Raw genomic sequence first — 19,442 nt, 5'->3', positions numbered from 1 at the left:
GCTCTCCTTCCACTACCCATCAGCAGCCACTTCACTTCCCATTGGGGGAAGAAAAAAAACAAGGATTTACCCTTGGCACCCATTCACAGAGAAACTAAATTAATCTCTAACACCCAATAATTGCGTTAATTGGTCAAGGTGTTGCCTAAAATGCGCTACTTTAATTGAAAAGGTGCAATTCCTGAGGACAGAGCTCTGCATGTGAATATATTAGCTTCAAGAAAGTATAAGTGAGCCACATTTTGAGCTCCACTGATAATGCTAAATCGATTGTTAATGTAATTCTTACTACAATCAGTGTCAATCTGTCTGGTTTAAATTTATTATCAAAGCCTGGCAGTTAATTGTCAATCATCATTAATTGATGCATTCTCCATGGCAATGCCTTGACTAATCAGAGTTCACTTGCCTACCAATTGGCAATCTCCTCCTGTGCAATATTTTCCCCTGAAATTGGTATTTTTGAGAATTGTCCTGATGACAAGGCTGTCATTTATCATTAGTATGCACCAACATCAATCATTTAAGTTTCAATGGTATAGCAGTTAAAAGGCAAAGCACACCCCCAACTCACTTCAAATAACCTCGTGTAATGGGAATTGGTCGTTAACCCTTCCAGTCTTTGCAGCTTAGTCCTACTCTATTTTCTATTTTTTGACTACTGAAGAATACTTGGATGCCTTAGACAACGTCGAGAGTGCATTCAGTTTGGCTATTCAGATATTGTTTCCATGTTTTGGTAAGACAGTACAATATCAAATTCCATTTTATTTTCTTAATATATTATAAACTTGTTTAGGAAGTGGTTGTGTTCATATTGTTGAAATCCTGCCATTTCTTTGCCACACACTTTAAAATTGCAGCAAAAAAGGCATCAGATCTAGCTAATAAACATTACATGGACATGGCAGAACATTTTGTTTTGATATTCTGCTCTAAGCAAGAGAACTAATAGAGGGCAATAAATGCCAAATACTCTCACAACAGAGGTAATTGAGACTGTGGTTGACTGGAATTCCCAGAAGCTGAAGGTATATTTTAAGATTCTTGTTCCCTTTGTAAAATTGATACATTCAGGATGGTGAATTGAACCACTATCATAAGTGTGAAGCAAAGGGAAAACAAACCAATTTACATTGCACAATGTCTATTTCCTAACCATAAATTCATTGGAAATCTACTGAATGTGTACGGGGCTTTCTTTTCCATAGAAAATAAGTATCTTATCAGACATGCCTGTTATGTCAACTGTGGAAGTGCTTGTTATGTTCACATAGTACCATTTGACAGATGGTAACAGTTTTCTCCACTTTTCTGGCTTTAAAATATGACAAGTACTGCAGAAAATAGACTTAAGAAATCACAAAAATATTTTGAATGCAGTAAACAAAATGCTCATAGGCTGTTTGCTAAGTTCGATTTTAGTTCCACTAGTGTAGCTTCACGCATGCAAATAAATGCAATATTTTATGGGAAAGCTTTCAGTTATCCTTCAAAAATGGAAGATTCAATGTATGATCTGACTGTAGACTTTTTACCTGACACTTCTGTCTCATTACTACTTTTGGTTGTTTTAGACTTTAAAATGCTGTTTTGGATATTTTGGACCAATGTGTCAGATGTGCCCTGGGAAACCAGATTCTTGGTGCTCCAATTTTGGTATTTGTCAGGACGATATCAACGGAACTGGAGAGTGTCTGTGTCATGAAGGATTTCAAGGGACTGCCTGTGAATCTTGTGAGGCTGGCAGATATGGACCGTCTTGTGAACTGGGTATGGATAATATACATAATAAACAAACAATGAATAGATTGGTACAAGATCCAAAATTATAGATTTCATGACATGTATCTATTGATGTAATGCTTAAAATATATATATATCTCAGTATTATGCTATTCCTGATCTAACAGTTAATTCTATTATCAATATAGGTAACATGACACATTGTCACCCTGAACGTTTCACAGAAATTCAAATATTAATTTTTTTCATTGTTTCAGTCATGCTGTTATTTTGTTTTGAAGCTTTGGTCTAGAAATTTGAACAGTTAAAAATGTTTTCATGTTGCTTATCAGCTCATTGTTAGACAAGGCCATGGTGTCCATTGGAAAACACTTAACACAATATTATAAGAACACAAAATGCTATTTATTACACAAAAGAATGTATATGCATCACATAGTTTAGAAAGATTTAAACATAAACAACAAGGCAAGGTTTCAACTTCCATCCCACCAATATCCATTGCAGTTACTCAATCTCACAGAAATATCACTCCTATTTCAACTCTTTAACTTATTGCATTCTCTGACTCATTTAAGTTTTCATTTTGGTCAACCTAATACATATTTAATACTTATTTCCAATCCTTTCAGTCCAATGGCTTAAATGTACTTTTGATTCTGAAAATTTGAAAGCTTCTTGAGAAATTGTCACACATTGGAGACTTCACAAACTAAATTCCTTCACAACAGAAGTCACAGCTAAACTAGTTGACTCCTTGTCTATTTTCTCTGTCTGTCATAAATTCAACAGCTTAAACATTTATCACTATTAGTATTTTTCTAGTAGTTTTCTACTTAAACCCATACTTTCTTGAAAAAGCTGCATTTGTCACCGTTCCAAATGATTTTTTGATCTTTTTTTAAAAAAAGCTTTCACAGAATTGAAGCCATAATCCATCAGCCTCTTTTTAAATAATCCAAATTTTAAAAGTGATAATATCTTATATGGTGGTAATATTTTACCACTGTAGAGGAGTGCTTTTCCAATGTACGCATGGCATTTGTTTTACATAAACTGGTAAGTTGTGCTGACATTGGACAATAGAAATAAGAAATAGTAGGAGGCCATTCAGCCCTCAGGCCTGCCCTGCCATTCTATATGATCATGGCTGATCTGCCCTAGGCCTCAATTCCTCTTTCATGCCAGCTCATTGTGGTCTTCAACTCTCCAGTATTTCAAAAACCCATCAACTTCCACTAGAAACTTGCAGTGATCTAGCCTCAAGGAGTCTGAGACAGATAATTTCACACATTTTCTATTCTCTGGGAGAAGGAATTCTGCTACATCTCAGTTTTAAATGAATTTCTCTTTATTCTGTAACCATGTCCCCTAGTTCAAGATTCACCCATTAGTGGAAACACCTTCTCAACATCTACCCTGTCAAGCTCCCTCAGAATCTTGCATATTTCAAAAAAAGCATCTATCATTATTTTCAACTCAGATGAGTAAAGGCTGAATCTGTTTAGCTGTTCTTGATGCATCAACTCTTCATTCCAGGAATCAACCGAATGAATCTGTCTTAAACTGTCTCCAATGTCAATACACTTTTTCTTAAATACAGGCATCAAAACTGTACACCATACTCCAGATATGGCAGCACAGACCCCTTGTTCAGTTGTAACAGACTTCCCTATTTTTAAACTCCACCACCCTAGCAAATAAAGGCCAAAATTACATTTGCATTCTTAATTAGCTACTGCACCTACATTGCTAACTTTTTGTGTTTCATGAATAAGAACACACAGATCCCTAGGTGTGCATTTTTCAGTCTCTCTCCATTTAGAATCACAAATCTGAGTATTATTTTTCTACAAAAGTCCGGGACCTCACACTGCCCTGCGTTAAACTCCATCTGCTATGTTTTGCCCATTCACTCAATCTATCTAAATCTTCTTGAAGATTCTTTAAGTAGATTTGGATATATTGCACTCTGCCCCCTCCTCTAAGTCATTAATATAGTTAATAAGTGAGCGAGTGCCTAGGACTGATCCTTGTGGCACTTTACCCATTACCCTTTTCCAACCTGAAAAAGATCCATTCTTTCTGATTGTCTGTCTCCTGTGTGTTCACCAGTTCTCTTCCTTTATGAACTTTTTTTGGTGATCTTAAAATCATTTTGGTTTTGCCAATTTATAGCTTTCTTTAAAGAATTGCTGGGAGATATGTCAGCGATTCAGATGATGACTTGCCCAAATGCTTTTCTCTGTTTCTGAGAGAAAAGGTCCGATGACAGTTCATTGCCTCTTCTAACAGCATAGATGTTCAGGATGTTAGCTTTCTTTGTTTTACCATTGTACAATTATTTAACAGTGTGTTTATTTGTATGGATTTAGAATGCCTGTGTGTAAATGGGAAGTGTAATGATGGACTTAATGGTGACGGAACTTGTAACTGCTTCAAGGGTTGGAGAGGCATTAATTGTGATGTTGGTAAGTGAAACATATATTTTAAATGTTAAATCTAAACAAGTGTGTGTGATATATATATTCTAGTTTCTAAGTATACATTGTTATACATTTTTAGAATCTATAAAATACAGATAAAATGCTATCAATGTAATCTAGTCTAATAATAATATAATCTTATCTGAAAGGAATAATGCTTTCTTGGACATGTTGACAAAAAATGTGATATAATTGTTTGTTGGCTTGTTGTGATTCTGATTGTTGTATGACTCACGTTTGCTTTGATGCCTGACAATGAGACTAAGGATGATCACCGTCATTTTCACTGCCGATTGTGAGCTTATATTTTGGACCTAAATGCACTTGATGCTGGATATGTAATATCTATGACACTTGTTACTTTTAAGAGAAAGTGAGGACTGCAGATGCTGGAGATCAGAGCTGAAAATGTGTTGCTGGAAAAGCGCAGCAGGTCAGGCAGCATCCAAGGAACAGGAGAATCGACGACCTGAAGAAGGGCTCATGCCCGAAACATCGATTCTCCTGCTCCTTGGATGCTGCCTGACCTGCTGCGCTTTTCTAGCAACTTGTTACTTTTAATACTTGTAACCATTTGTTACCTTTTTCTTTGAACCGTCTGTGACCTCACACTCTCTTGGGCTGCATTTATCTTGGCTTACTAGAATCTTCTGTTGTGATCTTTCCCTGAAATGTTTTGTTTCTCTACGGGTCAAAGTTTAATTACTACAGAGATTCTACTCAGTGATTAACTCATTTCCATAGTGAACTATTCACTGTTACATCTATTGTGCTGATGTTTGCGACTATGCTTATTACATTTGTAAAACCTACAGATTTGATTTTTTTTCAGAAAGTTATTAGTTTGCAGCACTTTAACCCTACTTAAAATGATAAACTGTAAGATCATAAAGCTTAGGAGCATAAGCAGCCCCTTTGGACCATTGAACCCATTTCACCTTTCAATGAGATGATAGCTGGTCAGATAATCCACAGACTCTCAGATCCATTGAGCGGAGAAAATTCCTCCTCATCTCTGTTTTAAACAGGTGATCCCTCACTCCGGGAATATGGTCCCGGACTCTTCTGCATAGGGAAACAAATCCTCCATATTTACTTTGTTAAGTTGGAATATTGATTAAAACTCATAATTGGCAGAGTGTGACGAGTGATGGCATCCAGGGATCTCTGGTGGGGCCTCAGTTATTCACAATGTTCATTAATGATTTGGTTAACATCATAAAAAGTCAACTATCTAAATTTGCTGAAAATGCAAAATTGGGCAGCATTGTATTAAGTGTTGACAACAGCATAAGGTTGTAACAGGACATTGATAGATTAGGTGAATCTAGCACATAGCTTTTAATGTATGCAAGTGTGAGGTTAGCCATTTCAGACCAAAAAAGGATAGATCAGGGGATGTTTTTAGAAGGCACAAATTTAAATACAGTGAGATTTGGGGGTTCAGCTGCATAGTTCTTTAAAATACCATGAACAGGTGCAAAAAATAGTCAAGAAGGCTAATAAAATGCTGGCTTTCATATCTAAACAGCTGGAGTGTAAGGATGCAGGTGTTATGCCACATTTATACAGATCTCATTAGAGATCCCACTTGGAGTACTGTGAGCAGATCTGGGTAGCACACTTTAGGAAGAATGCTTGATCATGGAGAGAGTTCAACAAAGTCTTACATGGATGACACCCTAACTTCAGGGGTTATGTTATGAGGAGATCTTAGACAAACTAGGCTTTTATTCACTAGAATTTAGAAGGTTAAGGGATGATCTAATCGAGGTCTTCAGGATTTTAATGGGGAAAGACAGGATAGATAATAAACTATTTCCACAGTTGAAGATTCTAGAACCAGGGGCATATTCTAAGAATTTGGGTGAGGCCATTCAGGAGAGATGTTAGAAAGCACTTCTTCGTGCAAAGATTAGTGGAAGTTTGGAACACTTTTCTTCAAATGACAATTGATGCTAATTCAATTGTTAAATTTAAATCTGAGATAGACAAATTTTCAATAAGCAAGGATACCAAGGGATATGGGCCTAAGGCAGGCAAATGGAGTTTGGCCACAGGTCAGCCATGATCTTATTGAGTGGTGGAGCAGGGTTGAGGGGCTGAATGACCCCCTCCTGTTTCTATGAATGTTAAATTCTGTCATATTCTAGTCCCTGTTTGTTTTTTCCAAAGTATCTTTTATTCTGAGATCATTTATTAAATCTGCCTCATTACAGACCCAGAGTAATTGTTTTCTAGTTGAATCTAAGTGAAGATTAACATCACCTGTGATTAATGTACTGCCTTTTTTACATACTTCACTATCTCCTAGATTATTATCTGACCTACAGTATAGCCAATGTTAGGAGGTCTATGGACCACTTGCACCAGAGGGGTCTTGCCTTTGCTATTCCTTATCTCCACCCATATGGATTCTACATCTTCCAGTCCAGGATCATTTCTTACTATTGTGCTTTTTTCATCTTGTATTAACAAAACTAACCCACTACCCTTTCCATTCTGTCTCCTCTTTCAAAAGTTAATATTCAGAAATAATAAATTAATGGCATAAATTGTGATTAATGGATATGAACTTGTAACCATTACAAAGACTTGGGTTTGCAAGGAGATCAAAGCTGGGTAAATATTAAATACTACATGTTCAGGAGTATACAAACTTTGTGATCAGTTACTGTGATGAACTGCTGACCATAGACATACTGGTGAAACATTTTCCCTGCCAATACCACGGCCAGGTTTTCTTTTTCAATCTGGACATACTTCCTTTCTGCGTCAGCCAAAATTTATGGTGCATATGTAATTGGATTTCTGTCCCATTGTTCCAATGATGTGATAATACCACCCCTATCCCATAGGGGGAGGTGTCACTGGTTACAATGAGTGATCTCAGGGGTCATAATGAGCTAATATATTTATCAACAGTGGTTGTTTGACATTTGCAAAGGCTTTCTCTTTTAGCATTTGCCACAACCATTTCTGACCTTTTTTTTAAGCAGAGCATAAAGGGGTACTAGCAGAGCCACCAGATTTAGTATGAATTTGTCAGTAATTTATGAACCTGGGAAAGACTTCAACTCTGTGTTCCTTGAAGCCTAAGCTCTTTTTTTATGGCCTTCCCCTTCACAGTGTGTAATCTATCCTTCTCAACCCTGTACCTGAGGTTTACCTGGAACACACATTTCTCCTTTTTTAGCTGATGCAAGTTGCAGAGAAACACCACAAAACCTCCTGTAAACTATCTAAAAGCTTCTTTTCAGTAGCTCCTTAGATTAAGGCATCATCCAGATAGACTGCATTCTGAGTACCCATTGAACGATGTTCTCCATCACCCTTTGAAAATGGCACCAGCCAAAAACATCCCAAAAGACAAGTGATTGCTCATACAGTATTTGAAAGATGTACTTCCTGGGTGACACCTTATCTCCAGTTGGAGGTGGGTGTGGCTCATATTCAAGTAGGAAAATATGTGACCCCCTCACTCCATCAGCCAGCATCACATACAAGTCTTCTGTGCATGACATAGGGTATCTGTCTAGGCAGACATTCTGTTGATCTTCAACATATAATCCCCACAGAGACTGACTGAGTCCTCAGATTTAAAATGGGGACCCATGCAGCAAATTTCACTGCTGCATGTTGCCAAATTTCTCTAGTCATTCCAATTTGGCCTTTACTTTGGCAGCAAACATAGGGGACCTGCTGTGTCTTTAAGTATTTAGATCGGGCCTCTGGGTCTATATGGATCTTGGCCCCAGCACTTTTTATCTTCCTGAGACTCTCTTGCAACACTTTGAGATACTTCCCAATGACTTCACATCGGTCACCAGTATCCATTTAAAGATCTGTTGCCAATCCAGGTGGAGTTTCTCTAGCCAGTCCCTTTCCAAAAGGTTGGGACCTGGTTCTTGCACAACAAATAAGGGGAGACTCTTGTCCATGTGTAACTCAGGTTACAGTGGTCCCAATAATATACAAAAACTCCTAGTGTATGTGACCAATCTAGCCTTGGTAACTCACCTGCTTGTAGGCAAGATGCCTCATTGGAGTTTCCTAAAGGTTTGCTCCCCAGCAATAAATACAGTAGCAACTGTGTCTGCCTTCATTCCAGGGGATGGCCATTTACCTGGGGTTTTTTTTTATTTGGGGCCAATTTGGAAGCAGTGAGACAATTTTATCAATTCGTTGGGCTGATGTATTTGCAAAACCCTGTCTTGAGGTGGCTTTACTCTTTGATTTGGACAGTATGTGTTTCACTTGTTTTAGTAGCCTTGTCTGGGGCAAACTCTACAACCACAGGTGGAGCATGGACATTCTTGGTTCTCACTATATTGTGGAGAAATTTCACATCCAGTTCTGGAACCTAGCGACTCCTACTTCAATCACCCTTCCTTGGCAGCAAACAAGAGTCATGAATATTATCCACAGAGGACTTGGCTCTGTGGTTTGGGGCTCACCGAAGGTTGAGGATAGTCTTTCCCCATGGGCCTTATTGAGGTTATCACAATATCATTATTTAAATAGCTGCCCTGCAATGTTGTCATATTTTAGATTAGATTACTTTACAGTGTGGAAACAGGCCCTTCGGCCTAACAAGTCCACACCGACCCGCCGAAGCGCAACCCACCCATACCCCTACATTTACTCCTTACCTAACACTACGGGCATTTTAGCATGGCCAATTCACCTGACCTGCACATCTTTGGACTGTGGAAGGAAACCGGAGCACCCGGAGGAAACCCACGCAGACATGGGGAGAACGTGCAAACTCCACACAGTCGCCTGAGGCGGGAATTGAACCCGGGTCTCTGGCGCTGTGAGGCAGCAGTGCTAACCACTGTGCCACCGTGCCGCCCAAATCCTTTAGGATTGTGAGCCTACCCCTTCTCCAGAACCCACCCTTCTATTTAGTTTAGACTCCAGTCTCCATTCACTAGAGGATTGGTCCCAGCATGGTTCAGGTGAGGCCTATCACCTTGAGCCATGCATTTAACTCCATGACATTATTTATTGTGTAGTAGTTCAGGTGTCCTGGGTAACAATCCTTTTATTATTACGTTGGGCATTTTGCTTATTAATTTAGCTCCCATATGTTTGGCAGAACTTCCTTTATAGTCCGATCAATGTCATTAGTTCCAACATGGATTACTATTAGGTTCCTTCCCTCCAATACCCTTCTAGCCCTGAGGAGATTTCTCCACTCTGACAAGGGGCAAGCAACAGTATTTGATGCTCATACTCATGGTTGCACATAACAATATTAATCCCTATTATACTGTTCACTCAGCTCCTGATTTCTCTGCCCATTTGTACTTAACAAGCTAGTTTTAAGAAAAAGAGAACAAAGGCTAGAGATTCAAGCACCGACTAAATACCTAATTTTTACTTGAAAGACTAGAAATATTTACCAAGTTGATTACCAGTCAGCTGCTTTTCTTGTACTTGTCATGTTGTGGTATCATTTTCAGGCGAATCTCTCAATCTATGCTTTTTAAACTTCTCTTGCTTACCTTTCAATCTGGAGACTTCTTGCAATAACCTTTTTCTCCCTGTGCAGTGAATTCCCACTTTGGATGATATTACTAGAAATACTCACCTGGCCTTTATCTCACTCAGCCGAAGTTGCTCTCACATTCAGTGTTGACAATACAACTTTAAAAAAAACTCCTTGCTTTCAGGAGGTTTGATGAGTCACCTTTTAGCTTTACTTCCTGCTGTAGTAATCAGCACCTCCATTCAGGCAAGAGAATACTGTGACTATCAGGCAACCGTCTATTTAATTGGCTATTTTAATTTACTGAAAGGCTGCTGATTCTGGGTCTGAATCTGATTTTTACTCTCAAATTGGACTTGAAAAAGATTTACCAGTGAATTCTCCACTTTAAACGAAATTCCTAGGTGTAGTCACTCAGCATCTGTCTGACTTCGGTGAATTCTCCCTCATAACAGACTGTGTTCCTTACTGGGAAAGCCCTACATTAATCCATAGACATATAATCCTTAGAGTTTGTCAGCAATATGAAACATGAATGCTTTTCCTATTCTCTTTATTGCTGAAAGAAAATCTAAAATTCCAGACTACATTCCTATCAAACAGAATTTGTGACACTTTGAAAGAACAATCAGGTTAATATGCAGTTCAATAAATGTCTCCTCGCATTCCAAATGGAAAATGAATTATGACTTAATGCCTCCGTATTTTTCTTTTTCAGGAATTGTAACTGATTACTGCAATGGCACTTGCCATCCCAATGCTAAGTAAGTGAAACGAAGTTCACTTTGAATTTTCTTAGAGTTTGGCTGTTGGAATGAATGAAGTAACTACTCTTCCAGTGTTTTTCTTCTTTTGCAAGTTGGAGTGGGGGCTCAAGTTTAGATGTTAATATTAAGTTTCATGCAGATATTGATTCTTTATGGAGGCAACAGTGAGGTAATATTCCTATAATGTTTGCATCACAGCATGTTTTGGACAAAACCTCTAGGCATGTTATGGGTTTTATTTCTTAGGTACCTACCACACAGAGTGCATGTCCTGGTACAGAATCATGGAAACATAATAAAAATGCTTTGATAAAATAAATTCCAATCAATGATGGAAATCAATAAATAAAGTAACATGTGAAAACTGTCAAATTTTTTAAAAAAAAATCAAGCTGAGTGCCTCTTTGTTCCAGTTGCCTTCCAGGATCACCTGACTCTCTGGCCTCCTGCATCTGTTCTGCTGGCTATACTGGAAATGGAACATACTGCTCAGGTATGACCACGCAACCCGCTGTCACAGGGAAAGTCATTGTCCCTTGTATAAATTCAAACAAGGAAAATGTGTCTGAAAAATGTTTTAAACTTAATAGCACCTTTCATAACCTCAGCTGTTTGCAACCAATTAAATACTTTTTAGAGTGTAGTCACTGTTGCTCTGAAGTAAAAGCAGCAGCCAGCTTGCACTTGGTGAGATCCTATGAACAGCAGTGCAAAGATGACCAGATGATCTATTTTAGTGATGTTGTTGAGGGGGATAAATAGTTGTGAGGTTACAATACAGCAGGAAGTTTAGTGTTCAAGCACAGTCTGGTCCTAAAATTCTACTGGCATTATCAGCTGTGTGTATTCATAGATAAAAGTATCTTTAAAAGTCAGTGGGACAAGTCTTCTGGTCTCCAGATTATTATGTGATTGAAGATGCACCTTGGTGACACTATGGAAATACCAGCATAAGGACCTATGCAGGAACTATTCAGGATGTTTTAACATCCTCTGCACAATTCCTCTGCTCCCTGGGACTGGCTACAGGTGCCTCCAGTCTGAGGGCTGAATCTTCCCATATTTTGACTGAGTGTGAAACATAATGAAAATGACAGAGGGTTTCTCTCCATGAAGCTGTTTGAGTTTTCTTGTGTGATTGTCCCAAACTCCCCTCATAAACGGAAACTAACACAAGATACTGGAGAAAATCAGCAGGCATCTGTGGAGAGAGAAAAACAGAATTTTGTGTCCAGTGTGACTATTCTTCACTCTGATTGTTGTTCAGTTTTGTCATGATTCAATCTGAGACAAACACATGCAGGGAAGATTTTGAAGGGTCAAAACACTCAGCCTTATTTACCCAACAACAAAAGCATACAGAAACCAATCAACTTTGGGGCCAATGACCATAATTCTATTAGTTTCAAAATAGTGATGGAAGAGGGTAGACCAGATCTAAAGGTTGCAGTTCTAAATTGGAGGAAGGCCAATTAGGCAAGAAATTTCAAAAGCTGATTGGGTGCAGATGTTAGCAGGTAAAGGGGCAGCTGGAAAATGGGAGACCTTCAGAAATGAGATAACAGGAGTCCAGAGAAAGTATATTCCTGTTAGGGTGAAAGGAAAGGCTGGTAGGTATAGGGAATGCTGGATGACGAAAGAAATTGAGGGCTTAGTTAAGAAAAAGAAGGAAGTATGTGTCAGGTATAGATAGGATAGATCGAGTGAATCCTTGGAAGAGTATAAGGGCAGTAGAAGTATACTTAAGGAAGAAATCAGGAGGGCAAAAAGGGGACATGAGATAGCTTTGGCAAGTAGAGTTAAGGAGCATCCAAAGAGTTTTTATAAATACATTAAGGACAAAAGGGTAACTAGGGAGAGAATAGGGCCCCTCAAAGATCAGCAAGGCGGCCTTTGTGCGGAGCCGCAGGAGATGGGGCAGATACTAAACGAGTATTTTGCATCAGTGTTTACCGTGGAAAAGGACATGGAAGATATAGATTGTAGGGAAATAGATGATGACATCTTGAAAAATGTCCATATTACAGAGGAGAAAGTGTTGGATGTCTTTAAAAGTGGATAAATCCCCAGGACCTGATCAGGTGTACCCTAGAACTCTGTGGGAAGCTAGGGAAATGATTTCTGGGCCTCTTACTGAAATATTTGTATCAACAATAGTCACAGGTGAGGTGCCGGAAGACTGGAGGTTGGCTAACGTGGTGCCACTATTTATAAAAGGTAGTAAGGACAAGCCAGGGAACTATAGACCAGTGAGCCTGATGTCGGTGGTGGGCAAGTTGTTGTAGTGAATCCTGAGGGACAGGATGTGCATGTATTTCGAAAGGAGAAAGTGAGGACCTCGGATGCTGGAGATCAGAGCTGAAAATGTGTTGCTGGAAAAGCGCAGCAGGTCAGGCAGCATCCAAGGAACAGGAGAATCGACGTTTCGGGCATAAGCCCTTCTTCAGGAATGAGGAAGGTGTGTCCAGCAGGCTAAGATAAAAAGTAGGGAGGAGGGACTTGGGGGAGGGGCGTTGGAATTGCGATAGGTGGAGGGAGGTCAAGGTGAGGGTGATAGACCGGAGTGGGGTGGGGGCGGAGAGGTCAGGAAGAAGATTGCATGTTAGGAAGGCGGTGCTGAGTTCGAGGGATTTGACTGAGACAAGGTGGGGGGAGGGGAAATGAGGAAACTGGAGAAATCTGAGTTCATCCCTTGTGGTTGGAGGGTTCCAAGGCAGAAGATGAGGCGCTCTTCATCCAACCGTTGTGTTGCCATGGTCTGGCGATGGAGGAGTCCAAGGACCTGCATGTCCTTGGTGGAGTGGGAGGGGGAGTTGAAGTGTTGAGCCACGGGGTGGTTGGGTTGGTTGGTCCAGGTGTCCCAAAGGTGTTCTCTGAAACGTTCCGCAAGTAGGTGGCCTGTCTCCCCAATATAGAGGAGGCCAGATCGGATGCAATAGATGATGTGTGTGGAGGTGCAGGTGAATTTGTGGTGGATATGGAAGTGTCCCTTGGGACCTTGGAGGGAAGTAAGGGGGGAGGTGTGGGCGCAAGTTTTGCATTTCTTGCGGTTGCAGGGGAAGGTGCCGGGAGTGGAGGTTGGGTTGGTGGGGGGTGTGGACCTGACAAGGGAGTCACGGAGGGAGTGGTCTTTTCGGAATGCTGATAGGGGAGGGGAGGGAAATATATCCCTGGTGGTGGGGTCCGTTTGGAGGTGGCGGAAATGAGGGCAGATGATACGTTGTACATGGAGGTTGGTGGGGGTGGTAGGTGAGGACCAGTGGGGTTCTATCCTGGTGGCGGTTGGAGGGACGGGGCTCAAGGGCGGAGGAGCGGGAAGTGGAAGAGATGCGGTGGAGGGCATCGTTGACTATGTCTGGCGGGAAATTGCGGTCCTTGAAGAAGGAGGCCATCTGGGTTGTACGGTTTTGGAACTGGTCCTCCTGGGAGCAGATGCGGTGGAGATGAAGGAATTGGAATATGGGATGGCGTTTTTACAGGGGGCAGGGTGGGAGGAGGTGTAGTCTAGGTAGCTGCGGGAGTCGGTCGGTTTATAGTAAATGTCCGTGTCGATTCGGTCACCCGAGATAGAAATGGAAAGGTCTAGGAAGGGGAAGGAGGAGTCTGAGACGGTCCAGGTGAATTTGAGGTCGGGGTGGAAGGTGTTGGTAAAGTGGATGAACTGTTCAACCTCCTCGTGGGAGCACAAGGCAGCACCGATACAGTCATTGATGTAGCGGAGGAAAAGGTGGTGCCAGTGTAGCTGCGGAAGATGGACTGTTCCACATATCGTACGAAGAGGCAGGCATAGCTGGGGCCCATGTGGGTGCCCATGGCTACTCCTTTGGTTTGGAGGAAGTGGGACGATTGGAAAGAGAAGTTGTTCAGGGTGAGGACCAGTTCAGTCAGTCGAAGGAGGGTGTCGGTGGAAGGGTATTGGTTGGTACGGCGGGAAAGGAAGAAGCGGAGGGCTTTAAGTCCTTCGTGATGGGGGATGGAGGTGTACAGGGACTGGATGTCCATGGTGAAGATAAGGCGTTGGGGACCGGGGAAGCGAAAATCATGGAGGAGGTGGAGGGCATGGGTGGTGTCCCAAACGTAGGTGGGGAGTTCTTGGACTAAGGGGGACAGGACCGTGTCGAGGTATGCAGAGATGAGTTCGGTGGGGCAGGAGCAGGCTGAGACAATGGGTCGGCCGGGGCAGTCAGGTTTGTGGATTTTGGGCAGGAGGTAGAAACGGGCGGTGCAGGGTTGTGGGACAATGAGGTTGGAGGCGGTGGATGGGAGATCCCCTGAGGTGATGAGGTTCTGGATGGTCTGGGAGATGATGGTTTGGTGGTGGGAGGTGGGGTCATGGTCAAGGGGGCAGTAGGAGGAGGTGTCCGCGAGCTGGCGTTTAGCCTCAGCGGTGTAAAGGTCGGTGCACCAAACTACTACCGCGCCTCCCTTGACTGCTGGTTTGATATTGAGGTTGGGGTTGGAGCGGAGGGAGTGGAGGGCTGCACGTTCCGAGGGTGAGAGGTTGGAGTGGGTGAGAGGGGTGGAGAGGTTGAGGCGGTTAATGTCGCGGCGGCAGTTGGCTATGAAGAGATCGAGGGCGGGTAAGAGGCCAGCACGGGGTGTCCAGGTGGATGGGGTGTGTTGGAGGCGGGAGAAGGGGTCGTCAGAGGGTGGGCGAGAGTCTTGGTTGAAGAAGTAGGCGCGGAGACGAAGGCGGCGGAAGAATTGTTCGATGTCACGCCGCATGTTGAACTCGTTAATCCGAGAGCGTAAGGGAATGAAGGTGAGGCCTGATTTGGAAAGGCAAGGATTGATTAGGGATAGTCAACATGATTTTGTGCATGGAAAATCATGTCTCACAAACTTGATTGAGTATTTTGAAGAAGTAACAAAGAGGATTGATGAGAGCAGAGTGGTAGATGTGATCTATCTGGACTTCCATCAGGCGTTCAACAAGGTTCCCCATGGGAGACTGGTTAGCAAGATTAGATCTCATGGAATACAGGGAGAACTAGCTATATGGATACAGAACAGGCTCAAAAGTAGAAGACAAAGGGTGGTAGTGGAGGGTTGTTTTTCAGTCTGGAGGCCTGTGACCAGTGGAGTGCGACAAGGATCGGTGCTGGGTCCACAACCTTTCCTCATTTATATAAATGATTTGGATGCGAGCATAAGAGGTATAGTTAGTAAGTTTGCAGATGACACCAAAATTGTGGACAGCGACAAAGGTTACCTCAGATTACAACGGGATCTTGATCAGATGAGCCAATGGGCTGAGAAGTGGCAGATGGAGTTTAATTCAGATAAATGCAAGGTGCTGCATTTTGGGAAAGTAAATCTTAGCAGGACTTATACACTTAATGGAAAGGTCCTAGCGAATTTTGCTGAACAAAGAGACCTTGGAGTGCAGGTTCATAGTTCCTTAAAAGTGGAGTTGCAGGTAGATAGGATAGTGAAGAAGGCATTTGGTATGCTTTCCTTTATATGTCAGAGTATCGAGTACAGGAGTTGGGAGGTCATGCTGTGGCTTTACAGGACATTGGTTAGGCCACTGTTGGAATATTGTGTGCAATTCTGGTCTCCTTTCTATCGGAAAGATGTTGTGAAACTTGAAAAGGTTCAGAAAAGATTTACAAGGATGTTGCCAGGGTTAGAGGATTTGAGCTATAGGGAGAGGCTGAACAGGCTGGGGCTGTTTTCCCTGGAGCGTTGTAGGCTGAGGGGTGACCTTATAGAGGCTTACAAAATCATGAGGGGCATGGATAGGATAAATAGACAAAGTCTTTTCCCTGGGGTTGGGGAGTCCAGAACTAGAGGGCATAGGTTTAGGATGAGAGGGGAAAGATATAAAAGAGACCAATGGGGCAACATTTTCACACAGAGAGTGGTACGTGTGTGGAATGAGCTGCCAGAGGAAGTGGTGGAGGCTGGTACAATTGCAACATTTAAGAGGCATTTGGATGGGTACATGAATAGGAAGGGTTTGGAGGGATATGGGCCGGTTACTGGGAGGTGGAACTAGATTGGGTTGGGATATGTGGTCGGCATGGACGGGTTGGACCGAAAGGTCTGTTTCCGTGCTGTACATCTCTATGACTATGATCAATCAGGAGCTGCATTTGCCTCTTGGAACCAAAGTAATCTGTTTACACGTAGCATTCCTTCTAATATTTGTTTTACTTCTGCTCAGATCTCAGAGGTCTGTGTGCAGTATGACTTTAGGAACCTGCTGCAATCCCCATCAGCGGGTGTGAAATGTCGGAATGGCTGTGTACACAGCCACACAGATTACAGGGAACATTGCTTGCAAGTCAAGTACAAATAGTTTTACAATTAACGAATAATCACAGCACCCAGTTCTCATCGACTTTACCAGGTGTTACAAAAGTCCTTTCTGGTTTGTTGCACTCAACACTGCTGTGCACAATCATGCAGAAGGTGTTGCCCCTCCTGGTCAATGTCCTAATTCTCTTTCTCCCAACATTCCCAGTTCATCAGCATCATCACATACCCTCCCTACCTTCTCCAGCTGTGCAGAACACAGCATTATTGGGTTATGTGGCTCACTCTGTCTGGAATGAAGCCTCAGACTTTCACAACAGGAATTCTTAGCATCTACTTTCTATTTGGTGGGAATGGGAGTATGTATATTAATGAGGACATATGAGGTAATAATGAGGAGTGACAATACCTGTTAATAGGCCTCTCGCCACTCACTAGTGAGAATCATATCTCAAGATTTGGTTGGAAAATACAACTTGTTGGTCTTGTTGTTAAGAAGGACCTTGCTACGATATTGTGGCCATAACGGAGACAGGGGTTTCACTGGGGCAGGGATGGTTGCTTGATGTTCCAGGGTTTAGAATGTTTAAAAAGAACAGGGAGGGTGGAAAAAGAGGAGGGGGTGTAGCATTGCTAATCAGACAGTGCATCACAGCTACAGAAACGAAGGTTGTTGAGGAAGGTTTGTCTACTGAGTCACTACACTGGGCTACCTAATAGCAGTAGAGAAATTGAAGATCTCACAGGCAGGCAGATTCTGGAAAAATGCAAAAGTAGCAGGGTTGTTGTTATGAGTGATTTCAACTTTCCCAATATCGACTGGAACCTCCTAAGTGCAGATGGTTTGGATGGAGCCGGTTTTGTCAGGTGTGTTCAGGAGGGTTTCCTTACTCAGTATGTAGACCCGGAGCAGATGGAATTCACTCTCGGCCACGCTACAAAAGCATGACCGAGACATCGAGGAAATCGAGCACCGAGTCGGAGGGGTGGAGCTAAAGGCCGCGACCTCCGAGACTATAGCAGAATCGGCCGTGGATCAGGCCCAGACTCTCAAACAGCGAGTCTGGACCTTAGAAAATCACATTGACGACCTCGAGAATTGAGGTCTTCGAAAAAATATTCGTTTGCTGGGCCTTCCCGAATGGGAAGAGGAAGGCCAGCTTACAGCGTTTCTTGAGCAGTGGCTTCCACAGCTTTTAAATCTGGAGGCTGGATCAGGCCAGGTAAGGATGGAATTGGCCTACCAGATTGCAGTGCATGGGCCCGGCTCGAGCCAGCGCCCCTGCCCGGTCCTGTTCTGGCTGCAGAGCTACAAGGAGAAACAGATGCTCTTGGAAATCTTGGGAAAGATCCCCAAGCCATGATTTATAAAGGATCCAAGATTGTGCTACTCCAGGACTTCTCCCCAGCTTTGGTCCGAAAGAGGAAGGCGTTTGACGAAGCGAAGAAGCTTTTAAGGGACTTAAACATTTGAGTACTCCTTGCGCTACCCAGCTACGCTACGCTTTAGCCATTAAGGGTCTGTGTACAACCTCGGATCTCCGGAGAAGGCCAAGGAATTTTTGGACTCTCTTAGATTATTTGTAAGAGTTAATTGATGTTGTTCTGCCCTCCCCCCCCCCCTCCCCCCCGGTTTACCCCCTTTTTTTCTTCCTTTCATTACCTTACTGTTTAATATTATCTCCGGGAAGTGGGGAGAGGGGTTTATTTGTTTGTTCTTCACTTAGCGATTTTCTCCCCTTTTTGTTAATATATATATAGGCCTGGGGGCCTAATGAATGTAGGTGGGGGGAGGTGGTTACTTTATCCTATTTTATCTGTTTTTAGGAGCGGGGTTGTTTTCCCCTCTTATTTTGTATCATTATATTTAATTATTATTTGTTGAGACTGTAATTTTATAGTTATATATGTTTATACATGGTATTAATATTACCAAATATATCCAGGTGTTGGTGTGGGTGGGGAGAGGGTACTCATTATTAACTCTAGCTCAGTAGTATATTTGAATTTTCTTTATCCTATCGTGGGGTGCCTGGGTCAAGGGTGGGGCACTGGTTGGGAGAGAATATGATGGGCTTTCGGAAAGGAAGTGATGCCCCCTGGGAACAAGGGGAAAATCTCCGTTTAAATATTTTTTTTATTTAGAAATAGTTTGTTACTATAGTGATCTGAGTGTATTAAAGAGCCTTTATTTTTGTGAATTTTATATGCTCTTTGCTCAGAATGCTTTGGATAGGGTTTCTTCTCCCGAGGGGTCTTGACTTGCCCGGACGATTATGGTTAATCAGTCGATTAAATGGTGCACCTGGAATGTCACGGGGAGTAATTCACCAGTCAAAAGGAAGAAAATATTATCAAACCTCAAGAAAGAAGGGATTAATATAGCTCTCCTACAGGAGACACACTTATTGGATAAAGAACACTTGAAATTACGACAGGGAAGAGATTATTTTCCTTTCTCTCTTTCTGTGCAAGGAAAAATATTCTGGTAAACTGGGTGGCTGAGGGCCCTCATGAACTTTCAAATTGGCACAGAATAATTATGGAATATATTCCCCCTGACCTCCTTACAAATATGGTGCACAAAAAAACAGAATTATTCCATAAAATATGGCAGCCCTTCTTGAATTACCCAAATACAGATATTTCAGCCATCCTAAAAAGGGCTTTTATTTAATTGAGATGGCG

At 42.1% G+C, this 19,442-nt stretch overlaps 1 protein-coding gene across 3 annotated transcripts in view; it reads left to right on the top strand.

The window, feature by feature from the left end:
- stab1 (stabilin 1) overlaps positions 1–19,442 on the top strand; it is a 276,631-nt gene that overhangs the window by 172,675 nt on the left and 84,514 nt on the right. For all 3 annotated transcript variants that reach the window (XM_087994200.1, XM_043707873.2, XM_043707874.2), the window contains 4 exons: positions 1,578–1,773; positions 4,122–4,217; positions 10,445–10,490; positions 10,907–10,986. In XM_087994200.1, the coding sequence (XP_087850326.1) occupies positions 1,578–1,773; positions 4,122–4,217; positions 10,445–10,490; positions 10,907–10,986 (418 nt within the window). The remainder of the gene's footprint in view (positions 1–1,577; positions 1,774–4,121; positions 4,218–10,444; positions 10,491–10,906; positions 10,987–19,442) is intronic.

Source organism: Chiloscyllium plagiosum, unplaced genomic scaffold (assembly GCF_037043375.1).
Source record: "Chiloscyllium plagiosum isolate Xiang-an unplaced genomic scaffold, Cpla_swu_hap1 HiC_scaffold_14, whole genome shotgun sequence".
NCBI lineage: Eukaryota > Metazoa > Chordata > Chondrichthyes > Orectolobiformes > Hemiscylliidae > Chiloscyllium > Chiloscyllium plagiosum.
The sequence above is the reverse complement of the archived record's forward strand: the minus strand, read 5'-3'. Positions and strand labels throughout refer to the sequence as shown.